An 11532-nucleotide genomic window follows, 5' to 3' on the forward strand; every position below is an offset into this window, starting at 1 on the left:
GGGTCCGGGCTGGGGATTCGAACCCGTCACCTTAGGTGTACGTGGCTGGCGCCTTAGCCGGTTGAGCTATAGGCGCCGAGCCTAAATTTTCTTTTCAAGGCCGGTGTGGTGGACCCTGTAATCCTAGTACTCTGGGAGTCCAAGGCAGGCAGATTGCCTGAGCTCAGGAGTTCGAAACCAGTCTGAGCTAGAGCAAGAGCCCATCTCTAAAAAATAGCTGGTGTTGTGGCAGCACCTGTGGTCCCAGCTACTTAGTAGACTGAGGCAAGAGTCTGAGGTTGCTGTGAGCTATGATGCCACAGCACTCTACTGAGGGTAGCAAAGTGAGACTCTGTCTCAAAAAATAAATAAATTTTTTCAAAAAAATGGTCATGCTGGGCACAGTGGCTCACGTCTATAATCCCAGCACTCTGGGAGGCTGAGGAGGGAGAATCGCTAGAGCTTAGGAGTTCGAGACTTGCCTGAGCGAAAGTGAGACCTGGACTCATGAAAAAAATGGAAAAACCCAGCCAGGCACCGCAGCAAGCACCTGTAATCCCAGCGGCTTCTGGAGGCTGAGGCATCGGGATGCCCACAAGCCGGGAGCCTGAAGTTGCAGTGAGCTACCAAGCCACTGCACTCTGCTCAGGGGGACAGGGTAGGATTCTGTCTCGACAAAAAAAAGAGGGAGAAAGAAAGAAAAAATAAGCAATGAAATAAAATTAAAAAACCAAAAATAAAAAGGTCATGCTATTAAATGAATAAAGTACAAAAATATAGAAATAAGACCCTAAATTTTAAATATGTGTAAATATTATTTATATACTATGTGTATATATATACACACTTTAAGTATATGTATATTATTTAGTAGTTAAATTTCATTTCTAAGTTTTGTAGGTGGCCATAAAGTTCATGTACAATTTTAAATTGCACACTATTTTAAATTGCATGCGAATTTTATGGCCATCCTGTATAATTTACCTATTTGTTTATGTAAATTTGCATATATGGGCAACACCTGTGGCTCAGTGAGTAGGGTACTGGCCAAGCTGCAGTAAAAAAATAGCCAGGAGTTGTGGCAGGCGCCTGTAGTCCCAGCTATTTGGGAGGCCTAAGCCCAAGAGCTAGAGGTTGCTGTGAGTTGCAATGCCATAGTACTGTACCAAGGGCAACAGAGTGAGACTCTGTCTCTAAAAAAAAAAGAAAGAAAAAAGTATGGAAATGAAAACCTCAAAATATTTACCCCACCAGGCACGTTGATGGTGAGTATATCTGCCTTCCGAAATATTTACCCAGTAGTGTTAGAATTATAAGTAACTTTTTTATAATATCTCTTCTAAATTCTCTATGTTGAACATGTATGAATTTTGTTATCAGACTAGGAAAAGTCAAACAAAACTTGAAGAGGAGAAAAGCCTCACAGCTATTTGGGGCACTATCTCAGAGTAGCCAAGTGGCAGGTGCAGCCTATTCCCAGCCCTGCCTGCCACCTTCTCATCCCTGCACTGGCTGTGCTCAGGTGCCGTCTTGCCAGGTTGTATGTTCCTTATAGATTGGCTTCACCACAGACCCAAGGATGGCTCGCTCTTCCCCCTACCCTACTGACGTAGCCCGCGTGGTGAACGCTCCCATTTTCCACGTGAACTCAGATGACCCTGAAGCTGTCATGTACGTGTGCAAGGTGGCAGCCGAGTGGAGAAGCACCTTCCACAAGGACGTGGTTGTTGATTTGGTGAGTGACTCCAGGGACAGCACATTCTGAGCTAAGCATCTAGCCCACTCCTCGTGGCCTCAAGTACCCTTGCGTCTCAAGGAGCAGAGCTTGCTACAAGTTTTTTTTTTTTAACCTCCAAGTATTTGGGCCTACATATACCAAGTACTCTCCAGACAGGGGCTGTGGTGGTGAAGAGGGCTATTTCTGGGCTTTCGTGATAGTGGCAGGACTGCTTTGTGAATGGTCGGTATTCTTAAATCACTCTCATTCTATATCATTTGATAGTTGATGCAACTCTGCTGTGTGAAGGAGAGATAGGATCCTAATTCTAGTAATGCTCAAGTGAGGCAGAGCAGGCATGCAGTTGTGGGGCACCCCTCACAACCAACTAGCACTTACCATTTAGATTACACCAGTCCCATTACCAGGGTGTACCATGCCTCACATAGGAAGATGAGGCATGTGCCCCAAACTCACTGCTTCCTAAAGGGCTGGCCACAGTCTCTGATGTCCTTTCTCATGGCTCTAACCAGGTATGTTACCGTCGCAATGGCCACAACGAGATGGATGAGCCCATGTTCACACAGCCGCTCATGTACAAGCAGATCCGCAAGCAGAAGCCAGTGCTGCAGAAGTATGCTGAGCTACTGGTGTCACAGGGCGTGGTCAACCAGCCAGAGTATGAGGTGCGTCCATGTACTGTGTCTCATGGCCTTCCTGGAGCTGGAGAGCACCAGGAAAAGCCAGCCACAGGGCTCGTTCTCGTTTTTGCTGTTATGAAGACCCAAGTGAAAGTGTGTGAAATATTTACAGCTGCAGCATTTCAATATGTAACCTTTTGAGAATGTCTAGGCTGTGTTTTGTGAAGACAGCCTTCACAGTGTTTCGGGAGAAAAAAGGACATATTTTAGAGATGAGGTAGTGGCTACTTAATAGGTTTTCAAGGTTGATACCAACTGTGCAGGGGTGAGAGGTAGGTGGATAGTCCACCTTGGTAATGGGACTGGTGTAATCTGGGTGGTAAGCACTAGTTGGTGGTGAGGGGTGCCCCACAGAAGGGAGAGAAGAATAGGGAGCATGAGGAGTCATGTCTAAAGCACAGAAACCAAAGAGGGCCCAGATCAGGACAAATGCTGGGGATGAAGCCATGGTAGGAACCGTGAAAACTGGGCCAGTTCTTAGGGAAAAATACTGGGGTGGGGAACCTCAAACTCTGAGCTAGATCTCCACCCAACAAATATGGAGAAGAAACAATAGAAACTCTGTGAGGTGACCACCCAAATAAATGTGATGAGGTGGTCAACATAAGGAACTAGGCCTGCTGTATTGGTATGTACATGTGGTGCATGTCCAGTCTATGATAATTAGGTCAACATACGGAGGTGGTCAGCTGTGGAGGCTCTACTGTATTGGGAGTAAAAAGAATGATGTTCTGCTGTCTTTCCAGAAATCTTAGAAAGATTACACATATTGGGGAGGAATAGACCAAGAGGCTGGCAGAGTCTGAGATGTGAACTCAGGAGTGCACATCTGTGGGGTGTAAGTGGGTACGCACATGGGTGTCCAGTGGTGTGCACACCAGCATCCGGGGTGCGGGTGGATGTGCACAGTGGTTGTGTACTATGCCTATACTACTGCGTTGTACCAACCCTCCAGGAGGAAATTTCCAAGTACGATAAGATCTGTGAGGAAGCTTTTGCCAGATCCAAAGATGAGAAGATCTTGCACATCAAGCACTGGCTTGACTCTCCCTGGCCTGGTGAGTGAGGAAATAGCACCACAAATCAGCTCCTTTGATAATCTTATGAAACTATGAATCCCCTTTACAGAAAAAGACTCAAGCCCCTCCTTCTGCCCCACAGCACACAGTGGTATTCACCATTTCAGCAGGGACCCCTGTGGACCCTTGACTCAGACCCCCAGACTAGTGCTTTCTGGGAACACAGTCTAGGCTGCACTATCACTCTGATTCTCCCAAAAATCACCTTCTGCCACAGTTTAATCCCTGGAAGAGTATAGCCATTTCTCTGTAGTATCTCCTTCTCTGAAGCAGGTGCCTTGCCTCAGCTGTTCTTCCTCTCCTAGGCTTCTTCACCCTGGATGGGCAGCCCAGGAGCATGTCCTGCCCCTCCACTGGCCTAACAGAGGATATTCTGACACACATTGGGAACGTGGCCAGCTCTGTGCCTGTGGAGAACTTTACCATTCATGGAGGTAACAAGCTTGTGCTGAGCTGTGGAAAAGTTGGGTGCAGCCATTGGCGACAACTTTCCAGGACTGTGCTTGGCCTCTTATGTCCTGCAGAGACTCCCTCCATGCCCTGCTTAAAACCCATGGTGTGGTTGGGTGGGGCCATCTCTTACCTCCTTGTGGTCCTACATTTGCTCAGTAGCAAATAGAGGACTAAGGTCACAGTTTCTCCATCCATTTGCGAACCTGGAAGCAATAGGTGAGGAAGGCTACTCTTCCTACTGGCATGCTGAGAAGTGAGGCAGCCATGTACAGGCCTGGGCCTGCAGCAGCTGAGAGCTATGTTTGTTCAGGACTGAGTCGGATCTTGAAAACCCGAGGGGAGCTAGTAAAGAACCGGACTGTGGACTGGGCTCTGGCAGAGTACATGGCATTCGGCTCACTCCTGAAGGAAGGCATCCACATCCGGCTGAGTGGCCAGGACGTGGAGCGTGGCACATTCAGGTAACACTTTATAGTTTTGTTGCCCTTCAAAGAGTAGGAGATGGAAAGGGGAGGCCTTTGGTGTTTATTTTCTAGAAGACAGTTACTAAGTCCCATTTGTCTCAGGCTAAAAGTACCTCTCTGGTTTTCTTTGAGTACTTCTTTTAAGACCTGGATAGTGCTAAACTCTACTGCTGCCTGGTGGGAAGTCCAGGTCTCAGCAAGGGAGATCTCTGCCCTCTTTGTGGGTCCCCAGCACATTTGCTGTTAGGTCAGGTCCTCGTTATTATCTCTGTTGTCCTGCTTCAGCCACCGCCACCACGTGCTCCATGACCAGAATGTGGACAAGAGAACCTGCATCCCCATGAACCACTTGTGGCCCAATCAGGCCCCCTACACTGTGTGCAACAGCTCGCTGTCTGAGTATGGTGTGCTGGGTGAGTGCCCAGAGCCCATGCCGTGAGGCTCCCCTCCCCCTCCCCCACCTGCCCAATGATTGGTGTCCTGTATATGGTTTTCTCCTTCCTTCATCCCTTATAGGCTTTGAGCTGGGCTTTGCCATGGCCAGTCCTAATGCCCTGGTCCTCTGGGAAGCCCAGTTTGGTGACTTCCACAACACTGCCCAGTGCATCATCGACCAGTTCATCTGCCCAGGACAAGCCAAGTGGGTGCGGCAGAATGGCATCGTACTGCTGCTGCCCCATGGCATGGAGGGCATGGTGAGCCACTGGGAGACCTAGGACTTGAGCCAGGTTAGGATCCTAACTACAAAGACTGGCACCGGAGCCAGTGGCTCACAGCAGACTTCTAAAGACTCTGCCAGTGCTTCTCGCCCATCTGAGATGAGAATGTCACTTTGAAATAGCAGAGTAGCCCTTCTGGATGTGGCCAGCGTACCCCATATCTGCCCCACCTCCTTACCCCCGACTGGATAAGAAGCAGGCAGTGCTGATGTGGACCATTCAGATGCACAGGCGTCTGCCAGACATTCAGCACCTACTGCCAGCAGCTCAGCCTGCTCAGCTCCCTCACATCCCCCACACTGTGTTTGGGGTTATTCCCCTACAGAGGACTCAGTGTGACACAATCTTAAAGCTCTGGTGTGGAATGAGGAGCCAAGTGCTTTGTTGGTGGGAAGGGGAAATAATTGAATCTTACCATCAAGAAAAAAGATAACCAGAAGTGAGCAAATTAGTTAAGGAGGAGCAGCAAATGTCAGCATAGAAGAGCTCCCAAACTGTAACCTGTGTGTCTGGTTCCAGGGTCCAGAACACTCCTCCGCCCGCCCAGAGCGGTTCCTGCAGATGTGCAATGATGACCCAGACATCCTACCAGTGAGTAAAACAGTCCATGCCCGTCTCACGGGAACTCTGGGGAGAAACCTCTCTAGACGTCCTAAGGTGTCACATAGACCTTGATCCTGCCCCTTTCTTCAGCCTAGAAGCTCAATTGGCTGATAGGTGTTATCCTGTAACTGCTGGTCTCCCTGAAATGAGAGACTTCTCAGCGCACAGAAGAAAGTGCAGGGCTCCCTTAATATTTGCTTCCTGATGTTGCTGAAAACACAGAAACACCCATATGCACACCTCAGCATGAATTCCAGAGTTGAAGGGGGCGGCTGCCTTGCCTCGTGATTCAGACAGACACTAGAGGAGAGAACTTTGGGGCAATTTTAATGAAACTCAAAGAGCTCAAAGAAGACTATTGGGAGTCAGTTTCTAAGGAAGATTAAAATTGGTTTTCAGGTAGAACTTATGTCTCTTAAAATAGCATCTGTTTGATGCTGTGCAGTAACTCAGAGAAATGGGGGGATTAGGTGGGACTGAGATTCCCCAGGGTGTGAGGCCAGCTGGACTAGCTCTTATTAGTATCTGTTCACATCTTCAGATGAGTCGGGCACCCCTGTACCCTAGACACCCCAGAACATTCAGTGCTGCCACCCAGCCTCTAGCATTTCCTTCCTTGCTGCAGGACCTTAAAGAAGCCAACTTTGACATCAATCAGCTGTATGACTGCAATTGGATTGTTGTTAACTGTTCTACCCCTGGCAACTTCTTCCATGTGCTACGACGCCAGATCTTGCTGCCCTTCCGGAAGCCGGTCAGTGGCAGGACCTTTCTTGGTCACACTAGGACTAGCCTGCTGCACTAGCCTGCTCAACTGGCTAGATGGCACCTACAAGGGGAGCATAGATAGAACATAGCATCAGGGAGCCAGGTGCCCTTCTCTTCGCTGCTGCTACCTGGGAACTACATATTCTCATCCCCCCATGCTGGACCCCTGAGTACTGTTGGGCACCATGCGCAGAGTGCTCCACTGAGGCTGCAGACCCACCCTGTGAGGAGAACGGACAAGGGATCATAGAGGCTCGTTGATCTCTAGAAGAAAGATGCATCCTGGCAGGTGCCAAAGCAGTAAAGATTCCCTAGGCAGCAAATCCTGAGCTACTGTCAGAGGGTGAATAGATTGGAGGTCTAAGTGGAAAATGTGCTCCACGAGAAGGAGTGTGGAGGAAGGGTCTAGGAGAGTGAGTGCCTGCTGCCTGGGGATGCTGTAGGATGGGAGTGCAGGGTTGAGGTTCACAGCTCCATGTGTCCCCAGCAGCCTGAGGGCCCACAAGGCTGGACCACCTAGTGCCAGTTTTGTCACACCTTAGATAGTCTCTGGGTCTAACCAGAAGAGGCTCAGGGCTCTTTCCTGAGTACAGGGAAGCACAGGGAAGGGTACAGGGTCCATGGAGCAGTCTGGGATAGAGACCCTGGAGGGAATGAATGTCCTCTGGATTCCTGACTGGGGAAAGGTGAACAGCAGGGAAACTGATGGTCCTTTTTCCTCTCCTCCTGCTTTTTCTAATATGATGCTCCCATTGCGAGCTGGGAGGGCAAGTCATTGTGTTCTAATGTGCTGAAGTTCCATGCTTAGGCAGACCTTTGCTTTTGACCTTCCTTCTGGAATCTTTAGAACTTAGTCCACCATGAGCCTGTTGTTTTGTATTTCAGTTAATTATCTTCACCCCTAAATCCCTGCTGCGCCACCCTGAGGCCAGAACCAGCTTTGATGAGATGCTTTCAGGTGGGTGTGAGAGAGATAGGGATTTCTTTGGGGAAGTGGTGGGCTTGGGGGTTCTCTGCTGCTGCTCTATGGTGCTGGTATTTGTGAATCTTTTTTTTTGCAGTTTTTGGCTGGGACTGGGTTTGAACCCACCACCTCTGGTATATGGGGCCGGCGCCCTAATCCTTGAGCCACAGGTGCCACCTGGTATTTGTGAATCTTAGCATGGCTTTGGCACATTTTTGGTTACGGTGTAAAGAAGGAAAGACCCATGATACCCAATGTATAAAGTCACAGCTTACATGCAAGTTGGTCAAATGTCATACCTCACGTCCAGCCTGGGAACTGCTGCCTCTTTCATGTGAGCGCCCCAGAACTCAATTAGAGGCAGTAAAGTGAATCTGAGATTGAGAGTGGTGCCACTGCTTGTGGCCTCCTCCAGCAGGCAAGTGGCAGCTAACCCCCAGCTCCAAGGCCCAGCCCCAGAATATGTCCTTCAGGAAAAAGGAAAAATACTGGGAGGTAGGACCTTATTTATTTTTGAGACAGTTTTACTCTTTCACCCTGTGTAGAGTGCCATGGCATTATAGCTCACAGCAATCTCAAACTCCTGGTCTCAAGTGATCCTACTTGCCTCAGCCTCCCAAGTAGGTGGAACTATAGGCACCTGCCACAACGCCCAACTACTTTTTCTATTTTTAGCAGAGACAAGGTCTTACTGTTGCTCAGGCTGGTCTCGAACTCCTAAGCTCAAGCATCCACCAGCCTTAATCTCCCAGAGTGCTAGGATTATAGGCATGAGCCACTGCACCTGGCCCCAATTTTTTCTAATCGTGGCAAAATGCTCAACATAAAATCACTACTTTAACTTTTTTTTTCTTCCTGTGAGACAGAGGTATAACTGTCACCCAGGCTGGAGTATAATGGTATCATCATAGCTCACTGCAACCTCAGACTTCTAGGCTCAAGCAATCTTCCTGCCTCAGGCTCCTGAGTAGCTGGTACTATAGGCTTGCACCGGCACACCCAGCTAATTTTTCTATTTTTTGTAGAAACACAATCTCCCCATGTTGCTCAGGCTGGTTTTAAACTCCCAGCCTCAGTCAGTCCTCTCGTCTCAGCCTGCCAAATTGTTAGCATGAGCCACCATGCCCACCCTTCCACCATTTTTAAATATGTCGTTCAGTGACTCATTAAGTACATTCACATTGTTGTGCAACTATCACCATCATTCCTTTGCAGAACTCTTCATCTTGAAAATCTGAAACTCTTGACTGAAATCCTACCACTTGAGAGGCCAAGGCAGGTGGATTGCCTGAGCTCACAGGCTCCACCAGCCTGAGCCAGAGGAAGATCTTGTTTCTAAAAATAGCCAGACATTGTGGTGGGTGCCTGTAGTTTCAGCGACTTGGGAAGCTGAGGCAAGAGAATCACTTAAACCCAGGAGTTTGAGGTTGCTGTGAGTTGTGAAACCAGGGCACTCTGCCAAGGGTGACAAAGCGAGACTCTGTCTCCAAAAAAAAATCTGGAACTCTGTCCCCATTAAACAATGACTCCCTGTTGTCCTCCCCCCAACCTCTAGTAATTGCCATCTATGTTGTATATGAATTTTACTACCCTAGAAACCTTGTGTAAGTGGACTCATATATATTTGTCCTTTGTGGATGGCTTATTTCACTTATCATAATGTCTATATTACTTGGGTGTCCAACCTGTGGCTGATTTTGTGAGGAATTTTTTTGCTTATCTGCGGTGTCAGGTATCATGAAAAGTATACATGGACCTTATTTTTGCTATCAGCTTTCATTAGCGTTTGTATATTTTAGTGTTAGAGTTTGTGTATTAAGACAATTCATTCTTCCAGTGTGCGACAGAGAAAAAGATTAAGCACCCCTGGTCTACAAGGTCCATCGTTTTTGTAGTATGTGTCAGAAAGTCTTTCTTTTTAAGGCTATATAATATTCTATTATATGCATATATCAGATTTTGTTTATCCATTCATCCATGGATGGACTGTGTTGCTTCCACATTTTTGCTATTGTGAATAAAACTTCTGTGAATGTGAGTATACAAATACTTCTTCAAGTCCCTGTTTTCAGTTCTTTTGGGTATGTACCCAGAAGTGGGATTGCTGGACCATATGGTAATTCTATTTTTAATTTTTTGAGAACTGCCAAACATTCCCACAGTGGCTGCATCATTTTATGTCCTGCCCACAAGTGCTTCACATCTCTGCAGCCTAATCAGCACTATTTTCTGAATTGTTGTTAGTAGCCATCTTAATGGGTGTGAAATGGTATGTCATTGTGATTTTGATTTACATTGGAACATTAATGACATTTCGTGTGCTTGTCAGCCATTTGTATATATTCTTTGGAGGACTGTCTATTCAAAAACTTTACAATTTTTTTTTTTTTGATACAGAGTCTCATATGTTGCCCTCCATAGAATGCCTTGGCATCACAACTCACAGCAACCCCAAACTCTTGGGGTTACACAATTCTCTTGCCTCAACTTCCCAAGTAGCTGGGACTACAGGTGCCTGCCACAATGCCTGGCTATTTTCTTGTTGCAATTGTCATTGTTGTTTAGTTGGTCCGGGCCGGGCTTGAACCCGCCAACCTCGGTGCATGTGGCTGGCACTGTAACCACTGTGCTATGAGTAACAAGACAGCCTTTTCCCATTTTTAAATTGCTCATTTTTTTTGTTGTTGAGTCTTAAGATTTCTTTACATTGTCTAGATAATAATACTTTTTCAGATACAAGATTTACAAATACTGTCTCTCATTCTGTGGGTTCTTACTTTCTCCCATTCTGTGGGGTTTTATTCTTTTTTATTTTTATGAAGTCCAATTTATCTTTTTTTCTTTAGTTGGCTATACCTTTGTTGTTATATCTAAGAAATCATTACCAAATTCAAAGTTTGTTTTATCTCTTACATTTAGGTCTCTGACCCATTTGAGTTTATTTGTCCACATATATGTTGTTCCATGTATAAGGGATCCAAATTTTGTTCTTTTGAATGTGGATATTCAGTTTCCCCAGCACTATTTGAAAGAAAGACTAACTTTTCTCCTTTAAGTGGTCTTGGTACACTTTCAAAAATCATTTGACCTTGGCTCAGTGCCTGTGGCTCAAGCGGCTAAGGCACCAGCCACATACACCTGAGCTGGTGGGTTCGAATGCCAGCCGAGGCCTGCCAAACAACAATGAGGGCTGCAACCAAAAAATAGCCAGGCATTGTGGCAGATGCCAATAGTCTCAGCTACTTGGGAGGTGGAGACAGGAGAATCACTTGAGCCCAGGAGTTGGAGGTTGCTGTGAGCTGTGATGCCACGGCACTCTACTACCCAGGGCAACAGCTTGAGGCTCTGTCTCAAAAAAAAAAAAAAAAATCATTTGACCTGTATATGAGGGTTTATATCTAAGCTTGCTATTCCATTTCACTGGTCTATATGTCTGTCTTTATGATAGCACCACACTAATTTGGATACTGTAACTTTGTAGTAACTTTTGAAATCAGGAGGTCTGGTTCTTCTAACTTCTTTTTATTTTCTCAAAATTGTTATGGTTGGCTCGGTGCCCATAACTTAGCAGTTAGGGTCCTGGCCACATACACTGAGGCTGGAGGGTTCAAATCTGACTCAGGCCTGCCAAACAACAATGGCAACTATTATAACAACAACTAAAAAATAGCCAGGCGTTGTCGAGGGCACCTCTAGTCCCAGCTACTGGGAGGCTGAGGCAACAGAATCACTTAACCCCAAGAGTTTGAGGTTGATATAAGCTGTGACACCACGGCACTCTACTGAGGGTGACATACTGAAACTCTTTCTCAAGGGAAAAAAATTGTTTGGGCTCGGCGCCTGTAGCTCAACTGGCTAAGGCGCCAGCCACGTACACCTAAGGTGGCGGGTTTGAATCCCCAGCCCCGGCCCACCAAACAACAATGATGGCTGCAACCAAAAAATGGCCAGGTATTGTGGCAGGCGCCTGTAGTCCCAGCTACTTGGGACGCAGAGGCAGGAGACTGGCTTGAGCCCAGGAGTTGGAGGTTGCTGTGAGCTGTAATGCCACGGCACTCTGCCCAGGGGGACAGCTTGAGGCTCTG

At 47.1% G+C, this 11532-nt stretch overlaps 1 protein-coding gene across 3 annotated transcripts in view; it reads left to right on the forward strand.

The window, feature by feature from the left end:
* Window positions 1-11532, forward strand: part of OGDH (oxoglutarate dehydrogenase) — a 90709-nt gene that overhangs the window by 74425 nt on the left and 4752 nt on the right. For all 3 annotated transcript variants that reach the window (XM_023517739.1, XM_012809972.2, XM_023517740.1), the window contains 10 exons: window positions 1535-1714; window positions 2230-2382; window positions 3353-3455; window positions 3782-3910; window positions 4240-4390; window positions 4679-4806; window positions 4910-5088; window positions 5632-5703; window positions 6341-6469; window positions 7369-7441. In XM_023517739.1, the coding sequence (XP_023373507.1) occupies window positions 1535-1714; window positions 2230-2382; window positions 3353-3455; window positions 3782-3910; window positions 4240-4390; window positions 4679-4806; window positions 4910-5088; window positions 5632-5703; window positions 6341-6469; window positions 7369-7441 (1297 nt within the window). The remainder of the gene's footprint in view (window positions 1-1534; window positions 1715-2229; window positions 2383-3352; window positions 3456-3781; window positions 3911-4239; window positions 4391-4678; window positions 4807-4909; window positions 5089-5631; window positions 5704-6340; window positions 6470-7368; window positions 7442-11532) is intronic.

The sequence above is a fragment of the Otolemur garnettii genome, unplaced genomic scaffold, assembly GCF_000181295.1.
Source record: "Otolemur garnettii isolate 467f Iridium unplaced genomic scaffold, OtoGar3 scaffold00119, whole genome shotgun sequence".
Taxonomy (NCBI): Eukaryota; Metazoa; Chordata; class Mammalia; order Primates; family Galagidae; genus Otolemur; species Otolemur garnettii.